The 20,607-nt window shown below is 39.2% G+C and overlaps 1 protein-coding gene across 3 annotated transcripts in view; it reads right to left on the bottom strand.

Moving 5' to 3' along the window:
• HMGCLL1 (3-hydroxymethyl-3-methylglutaryl-CoA lyase like 1) overlaps positions 1-20,607 on the bottom strand; it is a 189,977-nt gene that overhangs the window by 66,301 nt on the left and 103,069 nt on the right. For all 3 annotated transcript variants that reach the window (XM_043907052.1, XM_043907053.1, XM_043907054.1), the window contains 2 exons: positions 11,558-11,621; positions 5,464-5,652 (listed from right to left, as the gene is read on the bottom strand). In XM_043907052.1, coding sequence (XP_043762987.1) covers positions 5,464-5,652; positions 11,558-11,621 — 253 coding nt within the window. The remainder of the gene's footprint in view (positions 1-5,463; positions 5,653-11,557; positions 11,622-20,607) is intronic.

The raw sequence follows: 20,607 nt of genomic DNA, 5'->3' as shown, positions 1-20,607 counted from the left end.
CAATATCTGGATATAGAATAGGTATATTCTATATCTATATCTATCTATCTATATAAATAGGTATATTCTATACCATCTCACCTGATGACCTATAGTCAAAAATCAGAAAGATATCTTTATTAATAAAAAGATGTTGGAGATAAAAGAAAACAAAATCATTTATGCTTCCTTATTTTTCATCACTGATACAAGCAATCCAGGCAGTAACAAAAAAAAAAAAAAATAGAATGGAACTTTGTTCATCTTTTCTTACTGACGTTATTGCTCAAAGCCCTGATTACACACACTCAAAAGCTGAACTGTGCTAAACTTTTGCTGGACTCCCTGTTCTCTTTTATTTGCTTATTTTGATCTTAAAAGTACTTTTTAATTGAAGTATAGTTGATTTACAATATTATGTTAGTTGATCTCTTTTATTTCTTTTTCCCACTTCTTTTTATAAAATATTTTAATTGGATTATAATTGCTTTACTATTTATTTAATTTTTTATGATAACTTACACCTCATTCCACCTGAAAATGTTTTTCAACATAATACTGTACTGGAGAAAGACAATTGTGTAGCAAAAAGCAAACAAATAAAAACCAAAAGAAATCACCCCACCCCCCAAAAAAAAACTATTTCCTACTCAAAATGCTTCTAGAGGTACTGTGTTAAACTAAAACATTTTTCTCCATAGCAGGACTGTTTAGAGATTTTATATCTGAATCGAGTATCTAAAATGGTGTCTAATAAAATGAATATTTGTTGAATAAATTAATGATGTATTTTGTAAAATTTCTGTAAGGGCATCCAATTTGCAACTTTTTATTTTCTTTCTTGGTCACTGATTTCTATTTAGCTCTTTAATAGATGTTGAATAAATGAACAATATCTAAAGCATGTATTTACAAATGTATACATTTGTAAAGCAATGCTTTGTCCTCTAGCTCTTTGAGTAATAAAGGTTATTATTATTGTTATTAATATATCAGCAGTACTAATAGTTTTAACTGCAATGATTGTAATAATATGAAGTATTAACTACATGCACTGTTACAACGATAAATGTTCTAGAAACTCTGCACCTCATCTCAGTTTTGCAAAATCTGAGGATATATAAATCACTGTACACATTCTATAGGTATAGAACTGAGAAGAGAATTTGGAATCTAAAAAATTTTCTTTGAGAACCTCAAGAATCAATTATGTGAGGACATATTTGCTGTTTGGTAGCATTTAAATGTGGCTTAGTGAGAGTCAATATGAAGAAAAGAATGCTTTATTGTAAAAATTAGGTAAATGATTTGGTTTTTCTAAAAGAGAATAATAAACATATGGAAAGCATCATGAAGAAAGGCACATTAGCTAAATGTATATTAAGTTTAAGAGAAAAAAAGGCAAATGGTATTTCTTTAGGGAAAAGCTAAATATTGCCTGTTCTACTGTCTTTGCTACCAATTAATGTGGTTTTATTATTTGTGGTATTAGAACTCATTTGTTTACTCTGTTTTACCCAGTTATGAAGACTCAAATCATTTGAGTGGAGAAAAACAGAGACTGTGCAATTGTTTAGTATTAAGTAGATTAAATAATTTGTTCACTGGTGTTTTACTTAGGTACTTGGGAATATGCAGAAGGGTGAGACTCACTTTTTACATAAAAATTAAGACAAGTATATTGGACTATGTACGTTTCTTCCATTACTGAAATGCTGTACATTTTGTCACCTCATTTTCTTGCTCTTTTGGGTTTGGGTGGTTATAAATATCCCCCACTCAAACCTATAGTCTCAATTATTTCTCTATATTAAAGAATAGCTGATAATTATAAATTCTTGACTCCCATACAAGCATGTACAGTCCTGTAAGTCTGTTTAAATAATAAAAAATATAATAAAACCTGGGAACCCAAGAAAGATCCCTCTATTACACGATTAGTATGTGCTTTCCAGACCAAGGGGGGATGTTCCATTTATAACTCTCATTTGTTTCCGACCATCGTGGCCAAGTTTCCACTTACTGCGTGTCTCCTTGCCATCATCTTAACTTCCAGTTTGGAGCACTGTAAACTGTTTCTCAACCCTTAAATTAAAGCAAATGATATCCACTCCACATGTACCACCAATTTGACTAGAAGCCACTTCAAAGATTCCATTTTAAAGAATGAAGTATGGCCAGTGCTTCCTGAAGCCAAAGTTGGCCGGCTTCATAACGAAGTGGAACTTTCTCTGATTTCCCTTCTATTTAAACACTGGCAGCTTTTTCTTCTGAGGCATATTTTTTCTCCTCCACTCAAGGTAATCCTAGTTATTGTTGCTGCTGCTGCTTTTATTGGGGAGGAGACAGGATACAGGAAACGGGGAGGGGTCCAGGCTGACACTGTCTCACTTCGTGCTGCTGGGGGACCAGCACGCGTGGGTTTGCAAAGACATTCCATGCCTAGATGAACACAGACCTCCCAAAACACTGACAGACTGTCTCAGCTACACACAGATTCAAAGAGAAAGGCGTGTATATATTTCACACTACCACTGGCTTATCAAACTGGATGCCACTGTTGGAAAGCGGACAGCAGCAAAGACAAACTCTACAACTCTAGTGGTTAGCTCCCCCGGCAGGTCTCTGCTTTTTGACCATTTCCTCAAAAGTTCATTTGAACTGGCCATGCGGGCTACATAGTGCTTCTTACACAAGCCGCTCTGACCCTCCCCACTGCCTGCTTACACAGTGACTGGACATCAAGTTCCCGCTGTGGCCCCCGACAGGCTCCAAGCGCACTTTCCTCCCACATATACTTAGAGCTTGTGCACACAATGCCCAGGGCTTGAGGACATGCTCCCTCCTAACTTGTACAAGAACAGAGCAGAATATCCACCCCTCCCCTGACACACACACACATATCCATTCACACACAAACACACACACATGTACATACATAGACACCTACACACATAGATATAGACCATACACATACACACATATACACACACACACGTACATACATAGACACCTACACACATAGATATAGACCATACACATACACACATATACACACACACACGTACATACATAGACACCTACACACATAGATATAGACCATACACATACACACATATACACACACACACGTACATACATAGACACCTACACACATAGATATAGACCATACACATACACACATATACACACACACACGTACATACATAGACACCTACACACATAGATATAGACCATACACATACACACATATATACACACAGAGACATACACAGACACACAGATTCCAAACAGTTCAGCTTAAATTTAAGATACGTTCCTTCTGACAAGATTTACATTCTTCCTGACACCTCTAGGTATTACTAATCCACAGCCACTCATCTGCTCAGGTTTTTCACATTCTGCAGGCAACATGAATTTGAATCCTAAATCCACATCAGGGTCAACAAGCCAGGAAGTGGAAAGGGAGCTTGTGTATTTCTCCCTTACTCACAGCCAAGGCCTTGAGAATGACTATGCTTGCTGCCTTCTCCCTTTGTGAGTTGGAAGTTTTGCTGGTTCATCTTTTTTGAAAGAGGATGTGGTATTTGGTGGGGGTCAGGTTCTGACCTTTGCTCCCCATCTTGCTTGGACCAAGCGTTCTCTCCTACACCCGCACCCCGTATGGCTGTTACAGGATGGATGGGCAAACGCTCCAGAACTGGAGTTCTCATCTCTGTAAATGGAGACTTTGCAGCTCAACTAACTCAGCAAATGTTATAAAGCTCAGCTTCCCCTTTGAATAATGTTATTAGCTGACTTTTCAGCTCCTAGGACATCATCCTCTCTCTCCAAGGCCTTTTGCCCGAGTGGTGTTTCATCTGCTTGAACATTCTTTCCACACACTGATGCCCCCACCCCCCACACACCCATGATTGAAGTTCCTTTCTTTTCGTTCTTTTTTCTTTTTCTTTTTTCTGTCACAACCCCCAGCATGTGAGATCTCAGTTCATAGACTAGGGATTGAGCCTGCACCCTTTGCAGAGAGAGTATGGAATCTTAGCCAGTGAACCACCAGGTAAGTCCCTCTTCTCATTCTTTGCATCTGATTTTAGACTCCTCAGATAGGCCTTCCTTAACTGTCACAATCACAACCAGGCAACAGCAATATTTCACACTGGAGCATTTTCAAGAGGCATAAAGCTTAAAAATTAGATGTTTGGGCTTCCAGAATTTTCACTATAAGCCCTGGATTCCCCCAAACTAAGGTATCACTCCTTAGTATCACTCATTATGCAATAAATATGGTACATGAATAAAATATAACCCAAAGCATTACCATACAGAAGATATATCCATATATGAAATAAGAGAGAGACACACACCCAGACACAAACATGCACACACACACACACACACACACAGACCTCTCCAGGAACTTGCTGGTGAGGAACACTTAATAAGTTACAGTTGCAGCTGAACACAGAATCCTGAAGCAGTGCCTAGTTCTCTATTGTTTTAGAAACTAGAAAGAAGGAAAATTGTCAAAATTCCCACGCCCCAAAGTCCATGGGATATCATTTTTTCTTCTAATTCAATACAGTGTTCCTTGCCTGCTTCCAGAGGATAAATAAGGATTTGTGCACATATGTTACAAAGTCCAAATAAGCCCTTGTGGGGCTTGATCTTCACAGGGTTTTTTTAACTTCTGCCAAATAACTGTGCACTGCAGGACAGTGACATTAAGCTTCAGGCATTGATTTTCAGCCTCACCAAAAAGCTTTCAGACACTCTTATCTTTAGTTGTCAAAATCTTAGGTTCAAAGAACATCCAGTGAATCTATTTTTAGTCAAGTTTAAGAAATAGCATTGATTTAATAATAAATATTTTAAAATGCAATTTATGTGTTCTTTTCAATAAATACATTAAAAAGAACTGAGGTACCATTAGAATTTAATAAGCAATTCTCAATCCTCCAACTTTCTAAATCTCTTGATTTTGATCAGAATATACTTGATAAAAACCAGGGGTTCTTTCAAAAGGATGCTTGCCAACATCAGGAAAACATCTTAAACAAAATACTCTATATTTCAGCACCATATTTCCTCATCACAGAGCACCAAATTATCCAAAGGAGTATAAGTTACATGATTACAACAGTACGTGCTACTATCTCTGTGCTTTGCACCCCCAAAATACCATCATTTTTCAGTAAGGCCGAGAGCAAGTGAGAGTTGAAAGAAACAGACATAGCCCTGAGAATATTAATGCTCTTTAAAAGAACAAATTTAGGGATTTTACCAAATCAAATGAACTGTAATAAGAGACACCATTGCCCAAAAAAGCATGGGCAAACTGACAAATATTTCCTGAGTGTGTGGAGTACTGTCTAAATATTATATTCTTAGTAATTTATAAATATTCTCTCACTAGAGTTCTTGATACATTTGTATGCCAAACAAGTATACACACCTTTACACAGACACACAAATAATACAAAATACCTGAAGGGCCGTGAGGATATTTGCTAAGGCTTGTCCGTAGGTGTCATGACAGTGAACAGCAAGAGCTCTGGGTGGGATTTCTTTCATGACACTTTCCAACATCTTCTTCATGCTTCCTGGAGTTCCCACTCCAATTGTATCTCCCAGGGATATCTCGTAACAGCCCATGCCATACAGTCTCTTAGACACCTACCAGGAAAAGCAAGCAAGTAAAACAATGGAGATCAATGGACTCAACTCCTGCTGTTCCTCAGCAAACACAATCTAGAGGTGAACATCACAACTAAGATCACATGCGTATTCATAGAAAACATATATTTTAGTTTTCTAGTCTTTTCCCTTGCTTGTGAATCCCAAACATTACATAAAACTCTGAATGACATTTCTGTTGTTGTTCAGTCACTAAGTTGTGTTTGACTCTTTGAGACCCCAGGAACTGCAGCACACCAGGCTTCCTGTCCTTCACTGACTGTCTCCCAGAGTTTGCTCAAACTCATGTCCATTGATATTCCTGCAATTATCTGTTTCTAACATTCAAGTTTGCCTTAGAACCATATCTATCTGTGTAACTGCAAGTTCAATGATAACATTGTAAGTTATAATTTCAATTATGGGAGGCTTATTTTCTCAGCCCTTTAATCTAACAAAAGTATCAGAAATTTACTTTGAAACTATTAATAGTATTCCTCAAGCCATTAGACTAGTGGTCAAGAGATATCAATCAAGGAACTTTGTAATTGATACAGACACAATATTTTTGTCTTAAAATTTCTAGCTCATAAACAGATGATCTTAAGCCTAGTAAATTTCAAGTTCCCTTCAAGTCATATAATATTACTACCAAAGAGCAATATGAATTTGATTTAAGGCAGCATGATATGTTGACAAAGACTCTGCTTGTGCAACCACACAGGCCTAGATTTAAATCTCATCTATGCTCCTCATATGATGCTGGGCAGAAGATGAACATTTTGAAGCCCCAGTCTCTGTTCTGTAAAATACAAACAATAAAACATCTTTGTATAGGACATTTTCTAAGCCTTACTACTTAACTTTTTGAAATCATAATAAGGTGAGGTTAGTGTTGAAATGTTTGGTTGTGAAAATGAAATGAGAATATATAAAAATCACTTTGTGCAAAATCAGACACCTGGTTACCTGCAAACTCATGCCTTATGTGTGTCTTCAGTGCCTGTTTTACTCCAGATGCTGCCCTGCGTGGTGGGATATGACAGGGATGCAGATGTCCAGGCTCATGGTATTATGGAGTCTGGAGCCAAGTGAGGACAGACCCTAATCAATTCCACTCGGGAATGTGTAAACACAGCTAAAATAATAGTTTTAGAACAAAGAAACAAGATTGTAAGAGCATGGAGCAAAGGAAATTGACCTAGATCTGTCAAACAGGAAGGGCCTCAGTGCAGCTTGAGATAAAGTCAGCATCAACTTGTTGGAGAGGTGGCAAAAGAAAGATGTGAGAATATTCAGATGGAATTTGAGGCAACTAAAATATCAAATATGAAGGGCATTCCAACTCTGAAGGAAAGTCAAGGGAATTCCCTGTTGGTCCAGTGACTAGGCTCTGTGCTTCCGCTGTAGGGGATGCAGGTTCAATCCTTGGTCAGGGAACCAAGCTCCCACATGCCAGGAAGCAAGGTGAAAAAAAAAAAAAAGATCAAATGCTAAGGACAGTTGCAACAAGAAAGTAAAAACTAAGGGGCAATAGGGCTCCATAAAGCTGGGGAGGAAGCCCAGGGCAGAGCATTCAAAGAACACACAGTCTTGTAAACCAACTGGGTTTAGGATTTGGGTTGAGGATTCTATCATAAGAGCAGTAGAAAATCTCGACTGAATGCGGAATGGTGGTGATAAACTTGGATTGATGTTTCAGAAAGGCAGTATCAATCAACATCCAAAACAGGTTGAAGGCACTCAGAAGGGCTACCTAGTCCAGGTTCAGTTCAGTTCAGTTCAGTTCAGTCGCTCAGTCGTATCCGACTCTTTGCGACCCCATGAATCGCAGCACACCAAGCCTCCCTGTCCATCACCAACTCCCGCAGTTGACTCAAACTCATGCCCATCGAGTCGGTGATCCCATCCAGCCATCTCATCCTCTGTCGTCCCCTTCTCCTCCTGCCCCCAATCCCTCCCAGCATCAGGGTCTTTTCCAACGAGTCAGCTCTTTGCATGAGGTGGCCAAAGTATTAGAGTTTCAGCTTCAGCATCAGTCCTTCCAATGAACACCCAGGACTGATCTCCTTTAGGATGGACTGGTTGGATCTCCTTGCAGTCCAAGGGACTCTCAAGAGTCTTCTCCAACACCACAGTTCAAAAACATCAATTTTTCGGCACTCAGCTTTCTTCACAGTCCAACTCTCACATCTATACATGACCACTGGAAAAAACATAGACTTGACTAGATGGAACTTTATTGGCAAAGTAATGTCTCTGCTTTTTAATGTGCTATCTAGGTTGGTCATAACTTTCCTTCCAAGGAGTAAGCATCTTTTAATTTCATGGCGGCAGTCACCATCTGCAGTGATTTTGGAGCCCCAAAAAATAAAGTCTGACACTGTTTCCACTGTCTCCCCATCTATTTCCCATGAGGTGATGGGACCAGATGCCATGATCTAGTTTTCTGAATGTTAAGCTTTAAGCCAACTTTTTCACTCTCCTCTTTCACTTTCATCAAGAGGCTTTTTAGTTCCTCTTCACTTTCTGCCATAAGGGTGGTGTCATCTGCATATCTGAGGTTGTTGATATTTCTCCTGGCAATCTTGATTCCAGCTTGTGCTTCTTCCAGCCCAGCGTTTCTCATGATGTACTCTGCATATAAGTTAAATAAACAGGGTGACAATATACAGCCTTGACGTACTCCTTCTCCTATTTGGAACCAGTCTGTTGTTCCATGTCCAGTTCTAACTGTTGCTTCCTGACCTGCATACAGGTTCCTCAAGAGGCAGGTCAGGTGGTCTGGTATGCCCATCTCTTTCAGAATTTTCCACAGTTTATTGTGATCCACACAGCCAAAGGCTTTGGCGTAGTCAATAAAGCAGAAATAGATGTTTTTCTGGAACTCTCTTGCTTTTTCAATGATCCAGCGGATATTGGCAATTTGATCTCTGGTTCCTCTGCCTTTTCTAAAACCAGCTTGAACGTCTGGAAGTTCTTGGTTCACATATTGCTGAAGGCTGGCTTGGAGAATTGTGAGCATTACTTTACTAGCGTGTGAGAGGAGTACAATTATATGGTAGCTTGAGCATTCTTTGGCATTGCCGTTCTTAGGGATTGGAATGAAAACTGACCTTTTCCAGTCCTGTGGCCACTGCTGAGTTTTCCAAATTTGCTGACATATTGAGTGCAGCACTTTCACAGCATCATCTTTCAGGATTTGAAATAGCTCAACTGGAATTCCATCACCTCCACTAGCATTGTTCGTAGTGATGCTTTCTAAGGCCCACTTGACTTCACATTCCAGGATGTCTGGCTCTAGGTGAGTGATCACACCATTGTGACTATCTGGGTCGTGAAGATCTTTTATGTACAGTTCTTCTGTGTATTCTTGCCACCTCTTCTTAATATCTTCTGCTTCTGTTAGGTCCATACCATTTCTGTCCTTTATTCAGCCCATTTTTGCATGAAATATTCCCTTGGTATCTCTAATTTTCTTGAAAAGATCTCTAGTCTTTCCCATTCTGTTGTTTTCCTCTATTTCTTTCCATTGATCGCTGAGGAAGGCTTTCTTATCTCTCCTGGCTATTCTTTGGAACTCTGCATTCAAATTGGAATTCCTTTTCTCCTTTGCTTTTTGCTTCTTTTCTTTTTACAGCTATTTGTAAGGCCTCCTCAGACAACCATTTTGCCTTCTTGCATTTCTTTTCCATGGGGATGGTCTTGATCCTTATCTCCTGTACAATGTCACGAACCTCCATCCATAGTTCATCAGGCTTTCTGTCTATCAGATCTAGTCCCTTAAATCTATTTCTCACTTCCACTGTATAGTCATTAGGGATTTGATTTAGGTCATACCTGAATGGTCTACTGGTTATCCCTACTTTCTTCAGTTTAAGTCTGAATTTGGCAATGACTATTACTGGATGGAAACTTGGATAAAAAAAGCATAATGCTGATCCTCCTCTTTCTTCTCTTTTATTTAAGTATATCCGTTCAGTTGTTAAATATCCAGGTCTTTGGAATCATATAGAAAGCATGTAGGTGACTGAATTTCTCTCTGTGATTCCATTGGGTTTTTTTTTTTGCCTCATGTAGATACAGTCATTAATTATATCAAAAGCCTATTAAATAGTGGAATTTCTTAATGGCCATGTAAAGAAAAGTGAAGCTGCCACCCAAGTGATTAAAGGAACATTCTATGCGTGGAGTCAGGGGAATCCCAGGGTTACAAGACTGGCAGGAAGGAAGGAATGTCATCAGCCCCAAATTTTGCTGATAATCAAGAGAAGGACTGAATAGGATCTCGCATGTATTTAAAAAAAAATTATTGCTTTATAATATTGTGTTAGTTTCTGCCGTACAGCAAAATGAATCAGCTCTATTTATACATATATCCCCTCTTTTTGGGATTTCCTTCCCATTTAGTTCACCACAGAACCCTGAGAAGAGTTCCCTGTGCTATATATGTTGAACCAGAAAAATGATATGATGAACCTATTTGCAAAGTAGAAATACAGACACAGACATAGAGAGCAAATCCATGGACACCAAGGGTCTAGACATCATTAGGGGTGTCATGAAGAGTTGATGCCACACAGATAGGGCACCACTGATGCAGACAGCCCTTTGAAATGTAGCTGTGGTGGGATGGAGAGGATTGTCAATAACTAGCCAGCCAAGGATGCTGACTGAAGGGAGGAAGTTTTCAGAGGGAAGAGGCTTGTGCATGCTCAAGTGTCAACAGGAAGGGCTCTGCAGTTGCATATGCAGGTGAGTGAGAGAAGGGGAGGAGTCAGCGGAGGGGACATGGTTTGCAACAGTCATTTCAGAAAGTGAGACCAGGAGGTGGCCCTACCCTGGGGTGGAACAGAGGACCCAGGCAAGGTCACTGGTCATGAGTTCCTAACGCTTCTGATTTGTCTGTTCCATGATTCTCTCTGGCAGCACCCCAGGCATTGTGGAGCAAAAATGAAGAGCCTGAGGCTGTGGGAGGTCTGTCCAGAGGCAGCATGAGGCAGAAGGCAGAAGAGCAAGGGGTAGGGGTATAGGCAGAGTTGGATTTGGGTTTTGTGCAGTCTGAAGTCATATTATTTTGGAAACATTTTTCAAGAAAAGGATATATAACTGTGAATACAAATTAATAACAGACCCTTGGAAGGGTCTGATGCCAGCAAAGGACTGCAAAATTTAAGTTGTATGCAGATGCAAACTATTAAATATATAGGATGAATAAACAACTAGGTCCTACTATATAGCACAGGGAAGTACATTCAGCATCTTATGATAAACCATAACGGAAAAGAATATGAAAAGGAATATATATGTTTAACTGAATAAGTTTTCAGTACAGCAGTAACTAACACAACATGGCAAATCAACTGCACATCAATAATTTTTTTTAATTAAGCTTCATTATTTTATAGTATATCTGCCTCTGCCTCTGGAATAATGGCAACTTGAATCTCAGCAGAAAGAGCTATGGGATCTAAAAAGAATAAAAGCAGGGAAGCAGTGTGGACTCATACCAAAGTCAAAATAGGCAGGAGACAGCAAAGGGACGCCACCTGAGCAACCAAGGCAAAGCTTAAGGATATGTGCAAAAACGGCCCTGACATTCCAAAAGAAAGTAGACAGGCCACTCACTATGTTCTATTCACGTAAAAACAACACAGATGTTTTTATCCCCTCCATCTTCGAACATCCAAATGATAAGACTCAGATTCTAACTCTGGACAGTGATAGCCACTATCTAGGTCTTTAGCATTAAAATAAAACTATTAGCTCAGTGATCAAATATGTCTCCCGGTCCATGGTTCTTTTGGCCTTGTGGTGCAGATGTAATAAACAGTAGGAAAAAAAACCCATTTTAAAAAATAGACATCATTTTACCATGAACCAGAAAACCAGACGTATATCTTACTTCTGTCACTTTCTGAATTGTGATGTTTCCTTCATATGGACAGCCCAGGGCACAGGATACATACCTAAGTTTAAAATACAGAGCCATATAAATATGTGTCTGTAGATAAGCCACTTCCTAATTTCCATTGTATAAAAATGAAAAGAATAGACAAAGGTTCATCAAAAAATTTTATTTTACTCTCTTCTTTCATTATTATCTTATTCTCAAACCAAACAAAAACAACTGGAAACATTTTCAATTTACTCATATTTTTCATTTAAAATTTTTTCTAATTATAATTTGATATATGTTATTTGATGGCAGATGGGAATAAGTATGTATCTGTTGGGGTTGCCTACACTATAGTAATACACGAAAGCAGAAAATACCAGAGAGATGTATCTTTATTTTTGTTGTTTTTTAAAAAAATTTTTTTGGTTGTTGCATGTGGCATGTGGGATCTTAGTTCACTGACCAGGGATTCAACCTGTGCCCCTTGCAGTGGAAGCATGGAGTCTTAACCGCTGAACCACTAAGGGAGGCCTGAGATTTATTGTTTTACTTAAATAAGTACATACATTCATCTGTTAAACATCCAGGTCTTTGGAATCATATAGGCAGCAAGTAGCTGACTAACTGAACTTTTCTCTTCATTTCTGTATGGATGTTTTGACCTCACCAAGATACAGTCGTTAATCACCCCCAAACTCCTAGAACTGACCACAACCTCAAACTTCACCTTGCCTATCTCTCATGGGTCTACCTAAATCATCCCCAAGACAATCAAAGACTGTCTAGTCTGTGTTTAAATGGCTTCAAATAAAGATATTCCATAAACTTCTTCAACCATTTAATATAAAAAGTCAAGCCTTTCCTGTAAGAATGATACACTTCCATCTGAAAGTATGAAACTTTAAGAAAAGTCTCTTTTTAGCTATTTTCAACTCAACACCAGTCCTGTTTTATTAAAGATTTCTCAGACACGTTACAACACTATGAATACAATGCATCATATGCCTGGTCATCAGGAATTAAGCAGTTCACACAAGGAGAGTGCTGGTGGGGAAGGAGACTGGAGACAGTTCTCTGGGGCCGAATACGAAAGGCTTTAGATAGCAAGGTCTTGGATGCTATGCAATGGGGTTGAAACTTTAAGATCACTCAAAATTATTCTGAAACACCTATATGACAAGATGCAAATTGTTTTAAAAAATGCAACTCATCACAAACTCTGGAAGTGGGTACCACAGGAAGGGTGGGGGCAAAAACATGAGCAAAGGCGATCCTACGTTTCCTTGATATGTGTGTGTGTATATATGTGTGTGTGTATATGTGTGTGTGTATATATGTGTGTGTGTATATGTGTATATATAAATGTGTGTGTGTATATATATGTGTGTGTGTATATATATGGGTGTGTATATATATGTGTGTGTGTATAGATATATAAATGTGTGTGCATATATATGTGTGTGTGTATATGTGTATATATAAATGTGTGTGTGTATACATAAATGTGTGTGTGTATATATATGTGTGTGTGTATATATATGGGTGTGTATATATATGTGTGTGTGTGTATATATGTGTGTGTATATAGATATATGTGTGTGCATATATATATGTGTGTGTATATATATGTGTGTGTGTATATATATGTGTGTGTGTATATATGTGTGTGTGTATATGTGTGTGTGTGTATATATATAGTGTGTATATGTGTGTGTGTGTATATATGTGTGTGTATATATATATAGTGTGTGGGTATGTGTGTAAATATATGTGTGTGTGTATATATACATGTGTGTGTGTATATATATACGTGTGTGTATATATATATGTGTGTGTCTATATATGTGTGTGTGTGTATATATATATGTGTGTGTCTATATATATATATGTATAACTGGATCACTTTGCTGTATAGCAGAAATTAACACATTTTAAGTCAACTATACTTGATTATTTTTTAAAAAAGATGCTGTCTCAATGCTTTTCTCTCAGAACATCCCACCCTTGCCTGCTCCCACAGAATCCCAAAGTCTGTTCTGTACATCTGTGTCTCTTTTTCTGTTTTGCATATAGGGTTATCATTACCATCTTTTAAATTCCATATACATGCATTAGTATACTGTATTTGTCTTTATCTTTCTGGCTTACTTCACTCTGTATAATGGGCTCCAGTTTCATCCATCTCATTAGAACTGATTCAAATGAATTCTTTTTAATGACTGAGTAATATTCCATTGTGTATATGTACCATAGCTTCCTTATCCATTCGTCCGCTGATGGGCATGGGCATCAAGGGTGAAACAGATCACCAGCCCAGGTTGGATGCATGAGACAAGTGCTCAGGGCTGGTGCACTGGGAAGACCCAGAGGGATGGGATGGGGTGGGAGGTGGGAGGGGCGATCAGGATGGGGAACACATGTAAATCCATGGCTGATTCATGTCAATGTATGGCAAAAACCACTACAATATTATAAAGTAATTAGCCTCCAACTAACAAAAATAAATGAAAAAAAATAAAAAGAATAAAAAAGATGCTGTCAATTGGAAGATAAGCTACAAACTTCACAACAGGTTTTGGAGTAAAAAACATGAAACATAGATTCAATAATTCAGTATACATCCAGTGATCCCAAAGAGGCAACTGAATTTCAAAAGTATCAAAGCATGAATAAAATTTGCATTTTAGAATTGAAATAACTAAGCAGTTCTATAACCACACAAGCAATTATGAGGACAGAGGAGGAGAAAAGAGGATTAATTTAAGCAAACTTTGGAAGCTATGCTGGACAGGAAACCCATCTCTCTGACCTTTCAATCACAATAATTTAAACTTAATGCTTGAGTGATCTTTACAAATTTAATGAAGATATGTGGAAAAGGAAACGTTCTTATGTGAACACAGCCCTGAAGAAGATGGCAAGGGAGGTAAAAGGCCATATATTTTCAATTCAGCTACAATGATAATAACGTGTTGAAAACAGAAGTACATCTATTCTGAACCCAAAATATCTAAATACGATTAAAAATGAAATCCAAGCTCTCTAATTACACGCCATCCCACTAAAGGCAAAAACCAAAGCAAGCGAAAAACAACAAATGTAATACAATATAGAACATGCACACCTCTCCTGTGTTCTCTTAACTCACATGGCGAAGCCTGGCCATAGTTGCCCTTTTGTGCCATGCCCCTAACTCTCTCAGGGTACATTTTCACTCACTCAAGTTTCCCCACCAGCCCTGCCCCGGCCTGTGGTTGACCTGATCCTCATCCTCCATTGCATGTTATCTTCACACATTCTTCTCCACCTCTTTTTTAACCTATTCACACGTGGGGCTACGTTCTTCAAAGTGAATGCGATGACTCTCAACTATGTCCATTAACTGTACTTTAACTTTCTAAAGCAGAGGTTGGAAGGGAAGGTCCAGAGGCCAAATCCTGCTCATCACTCTTTTCCAAATAAAAATTTTATTGGAGCAAAGCTATGCACATCTGCTCACCTATATTCCACGGCTATTTTGCATTATAATAACATAACAGTAGCTGCATCAAAGATCATCTGACTCTCAAAATCTAAAATATTACTACCTGGCTCTTAATAGAAAAAGCTTGCCAATCAATGGTAAAAAGTGAGGCATTTTCACGAATGTGAAGAGGCCTCTGTCATGAAAAGAGGCTGCCATATCTGCTTTGGTGGCGGAAGTTTGTTTCTAGACTTCTGCTCTTCTCAGACAGTCTACTACAGAACTTCTCAATCTTGGCTATACAGAATCATCTTAGAGAGCTTAAAAGCAAAAGACACTAATGGGTAGGACAAGCCAAACTACTTAAATCAGAAACTCAGGGGATAGAATCGAACTATCAATATATTAAAATAAAAAATTACCACACTGCCAAAATTGAAAACCACTCAAGGAGGCCTTCAAGACAGCAGAGGAATAGGATGAGGAAACCACCTTCTCCCTCACAAACGTATCAAAAAATCTCGTCAGCCTGTGGAACAATTCCCGAAAAACATCTTGTGAATGCTGGCAGAGGACCCCAGGCTTCCATGGAGGAAAAGTTTCCGCACACCAGGGAATCCCCTCACACACTGGGGCAGTGGGGAGATGTGCAACCTCAAAGGGGAGCACAGCAAGAAAGGTGCTCCGAAGGCAAAAATTCACCACAGAGATTGTGCCAAACAGGACTTCTCAGCTGAGAAGCAGCTCACAGGCTCGCATTCGCCCACAGCGAGGGGCAGCTGGGGGCAGGGGCTCCGATCTGGAAGGCCAGTCCTCAGGAGAGGACCGGGGTTGACTGTGAAGATACTCTGAGTGGGCTAACATGACACCACAGAGGCAGATCAGGGAAAATTCTGGAACTGTCAGAGAAGCAAAAGGTCATTCCCACGGGAAGGCTGTGACACCACGTTCTAACAGTAAAACACTCTCACGGGACAAAGGACCCCATCCTGGTGGACACTGGAGCGGAGGAAAGTGGCGGAGGCCGACAGCCCCAGAGGCACAGAAGACGGCTCGTGAGCCAGAGGCAGAAGGCAGGGGGCCGCTATGGTCTCCACCCCAAAGACCACGAGCTGTGAGTGGCTGTGGGTCTCTCCTCACATCTTCCCGGAAGCCCGAGCGGCTCAGCTCTGCCAAGGCTGTCACAACCAGGGACCAACTCCCCTGGGGCAGTGCACGACCCACCTCAGACTGTGGCGGCCTCCCACAGGCCAACGCCACGGAAGCACTACCCACACGCCCCAGTGGCGTTTGTGGTAACCCTCGGTCTTCTCAGCACAACTGAGCAAGCGAACCCTGATAAGCAGCTCCATCCACCTACTTGGATCTGGACAGAGGCTTACAAACAGGGTGGGCCCCAAGCCTAGGTGGAACACCAGGTACTGCATGAGCAAGTGAAAGAAGGGAAACCACCCTGGACGTGGTAGGTCCAGCAGTTTACACTCCTGCAATTAGCCTGGGGCTGTGCGCTTTAGGAGCAACTGTAGAATTTGACTGCAAGTGCAAGCGGGAGCAAGGGAAGATCTGAGTCTGAGCTGACTCTGCACTGCCTGCAACAGGTCCAGAGGCCTTCCTAGATATGCTGGAGGACGTTCTGAATGGGCAACTCAACTGCAGCAGATAGAAGGGGAAACACTTGGACATTCCTCTCACTTCCACTCTATCCCTCACCTCTTTTCTCCTTTTATTTTTCTCATATTGTCTTAATATGGTTCTTTATTACTCCTTCAATTTGTATTTTTTATAACATACTTTTTTTAAAAAAAACTTATTTTTAAACAAATTGCATGCATTTTATTTTTGTTGTGATGTTTTGATGTTGTATTTTTGAGAGTAATATTTTCCATGTTTTTGACGTTTGATTTTTGATCTATTGTTTTTAATCCTGTAGCTTTGAGAGTCTAATATATGGTACCCATTTTCACTTAAGGGTTTCCTTATTGGCTAGATTCCTCTCTTCACTTTAGAACCCTCCATTTATCCCTCTTTCCCCTTTTTCTCCTTACCCCTCTTCTTTTTTCAATATGTGAAACTCTTTGGATATTTTTACCTATTAAAAGTTGTTTCACCATTAATCCAAGGTGCTTGTCTTCTGTTCTGTATGGTCTGTGAAGCCTTGATGTTGCTGTTGGTTGATGGGCCAGAAACCCAGAGGCAGGAAACTTGACTCCAGGACTTTGGACCACCAGAGAACTTCCAACCCCATGGAACTTTAATAGGTGAGAGCCCTCCCAAAGGCTTCCATGTCAACACTAAGACCAAGCCCTTTTCAAACTCTGCACATTAGCAAACAGAATGCCCAAAGCCATAGCAAACCACAGACACTCCAAAACACACTACTGGACACAGCGCTGCCCTCCAGAGAGACAAGATCCAGCTCCATCCATGGGAACACAGGCACAGGTCCCCCCCACCAGGAAACCTTCACAAAGCACTGATCCAACCCCATCAGTTGGGGTACAGTCTCCACAATTAGGAGGAATTATGACCTTCCAGCTTGCCAAAGGGAGACCCCAAACATGGTAAATTAAACAAAATGAAAAGACAGAGAAATATGCAGCAGATGAAGGAACATAGTAAAAACCCACAAGACCAAACAAATAAAGAGGAAACAGGCAGTCTACCTGAAAAAGGATCCACAGTAATAATAGTAAGTGAAGTCATTCAGTCGTGTCCGGCCTTTTGTGACCTCATGGACTGTAGCCCACCAGGCGGCTCTGTCCATGGGATTCTCCAGGCAAGAACACTGGAGTGGGTTACCATTTGACTTACCTGGTGGCTCAGACAGTAATGCATCTGCCTACAGTGTGGGAGACCCGGGTTCGATCCCTGGGTCGGGAAGATCTCCTGGAGAAAGGAATGGCAACCCACTCCGGTATTCTTGCCCACCCCCCCCCCCCAAAAAAAGGGGCTCCAAGAAATAACAGTAAAGATGATCCAAAATCTTGGAAATTAAATGAAGACACAGATAAGTAGACTAAAGGCACAAATCCAGATGATTTGAGGAAAATTTAACCAGGACCTGGAAAAATTAAAGAATAAACAATCAACAATGAACAATGCAATAACCGAGATTGAAAATACACTGAAGGGAACCAACCATCAAGTACCTGAAGCAGAATAACAGATAAGTGAGCTGGAAGATAGAATGCTGGAAATAACTGAAGCAGAACAAAAAAAAAGAAAAAAGAATAAAAAGTAATGAGGACAGTCTCAGAAACCTCTGGGACATTAAGTGCCCCAACATTCAAACCATAGGGGCCCAGAAGAAGAAGATAAAAGGAAACGGCATGGGAAAATATTTAAGGAGATTATAGTCGAAAACTTCCCTAACAAGGGAAAGGAAATAGCCACTCAAATCCAAGAAGCCTGGAGAGTCCATGAAAACAGAATTCAAAAGAAAATAAGAGTAGCAATACTAATTTCAGATAAAATAGACTTTAAAATAAAGACTGTTACAAGAGACAAGCAGGTCAGTATATAATGATCAAGGGATCAAACCAAGAAGAAGAGGTAACAATTATAAATAAATATATGCACCCAACACAGGAGTACTTCAAAATATAAGGCAAATGCTAACAACTACTAAAGGGGAAATAGACAATAGCACAGTAATAGTGGGGGACATTAATACCCCATTCACACCAATGGACAGATCATATAGACAGAAAATTAATAGGGAAACACAAGCTTTAAGCAATACATTTGACCTAATTGATATCTACAGGGCATTTCATCCAAAAACAATAGATTTTACTTCTTTCTCAAGTGTACCTGGAACACTCTCCAGAAAAGATCACATCTTGGGCCATAAATCAAGCCATGGTAAATTTAAGAAAACTGAAATCATTTCAAGCATCTTTTCTGATAGCAACACTATAATATTAGATATCAACTACAGGAAAATAAAAACTATAAAAAACACAAACACATGGAAACGTGTTTCTGAATTCACATGTTAAAGAATTATCTTCTGAATAGTGAACAGATCACTAAAGAAATCAAAAAGGAAATCAAAATATACCTAGAATCAAATGACAATGAAACACGACAACTTAAAACCCATGGGATGCAGTAAAAGTCATGCTAAGAGGGAAGTTTATAGCAATACAAGTCTACATAAAGAAACAAGAGAGGCATCAAATAAATAACCTAAACTTACACCTAAAGCAACTAGAAAAAGGACAAAACCCCCTAAAGTTAGTAGAAGAAAAGAAATCATAAAGATTAGAGAAGAAATCAATGAAAAAGAAATGAAGGAGAGTTGAGCAAAGACAATAATACTAAAAGTTGGTTCTTTGAGAAGATAAACAGAATTGATAAACCATTAGCCAGACTCATCAAGAGAAAAAAGGGAAAAGACTGAAATCAATAAAATCAGAAATTAAAATGGAGAAATTGCAACATACAAAGCAGAAATAAAAAGGGTCATAAGAGATTACTATGAGCAACTATATACAAATAAAATGGATAACCTGGAAGAAATGGACAAATTCTTATAGAAGTATACCTATCCAAACTGAACCAGGAAGAAAGAGAAAATATGGACAGACCAATCACAAACACTAAAATCAAAACTGTAATAAAAAATCTTCCAACAAACAAAAATCCACAGCCAGTGACTCCACGGACAAATCCACAGATGAATTCTACCAAAAGTTTAGAGAAGAGCTAGTATCTATCCTGCTCAAACTCTCCAGAAAACTGCAGAGGAAGGAAAGCAACCAAACTCATTCTATGAGGCCACCGTCACCTGATTCCAAACCCAGAGATGCCACAAAAAAAGAAAACTACAGGCCAATATCACTGATGAATATGTGCAAAAATTCTCAACAAAATTCTAGGAAACAGAACCTGAAAACACATTAAAAAGATCATATATCATGATCAAGTGAGATTTATCCCTGGGATGCAAGGATTCTTCAACATATATGCAAATCAATCAATGTGATACACCATATTAACAAATTGAAAGATAAAAGCCATATGATCATTTCAATAGATTCAGAGAAAGTTTTTGACAAAATTCAATACTGATTTATAGTTTTTAAAAAGTCTCCAGAAAACAGGCATAGAAGGAATCTACTGTGCTGTGCTTAAATGCTCAGTCACTTCCAATTCTCTGCTACCTCATGGACAGTAGCCCACCAGACTCCTCTGTCCATAGGCATTCTCCATGCAAGAATACTGGAGTGGGTTGCCATGTCCTCCTCAGAAGGAACATACTTGAACCTAATAAAGGCCATATACAACAAACCCACAGAAAATATTATTCTCAATGGTGAAAAGCTGAAAGCATTTCCTCTAAAATCAGGAACAAGACAAGGGTGCCTGCTCTCACTACTATTTTTCAACATAATTTTGAAAGTCCTAGCCACAGCAATTACAGAAGAAAAAGAAATAAAATGAATCCAGATTAGAAAAGAAGTAATGCCCTCACTGTTTGCAGATGACATGATTCCTTACATAGAAAACCAGAAATATGCCACCAGAAAATTATTAGCACTAATCAGTGAATATACTAAAGTCACAGGATACAAAATTAATACACAGA

This window comes from Cervus elaphus, chromosome 7 (assembly GCF_910594005.1).
Source record: "Cervus elaphus chromosome 7, mCerEla1.1, whole genome shotgun sequence".
Classification (NCBI taxonomy): Eukaryota; Metazoa; Chordata; class Mammalia; order Artiodactyla; family Cervidae; genus Cervus; species Cervus elaphus.
This window is presented reverse-complemented; position numbering and strand designations above follow the sequence as displayed.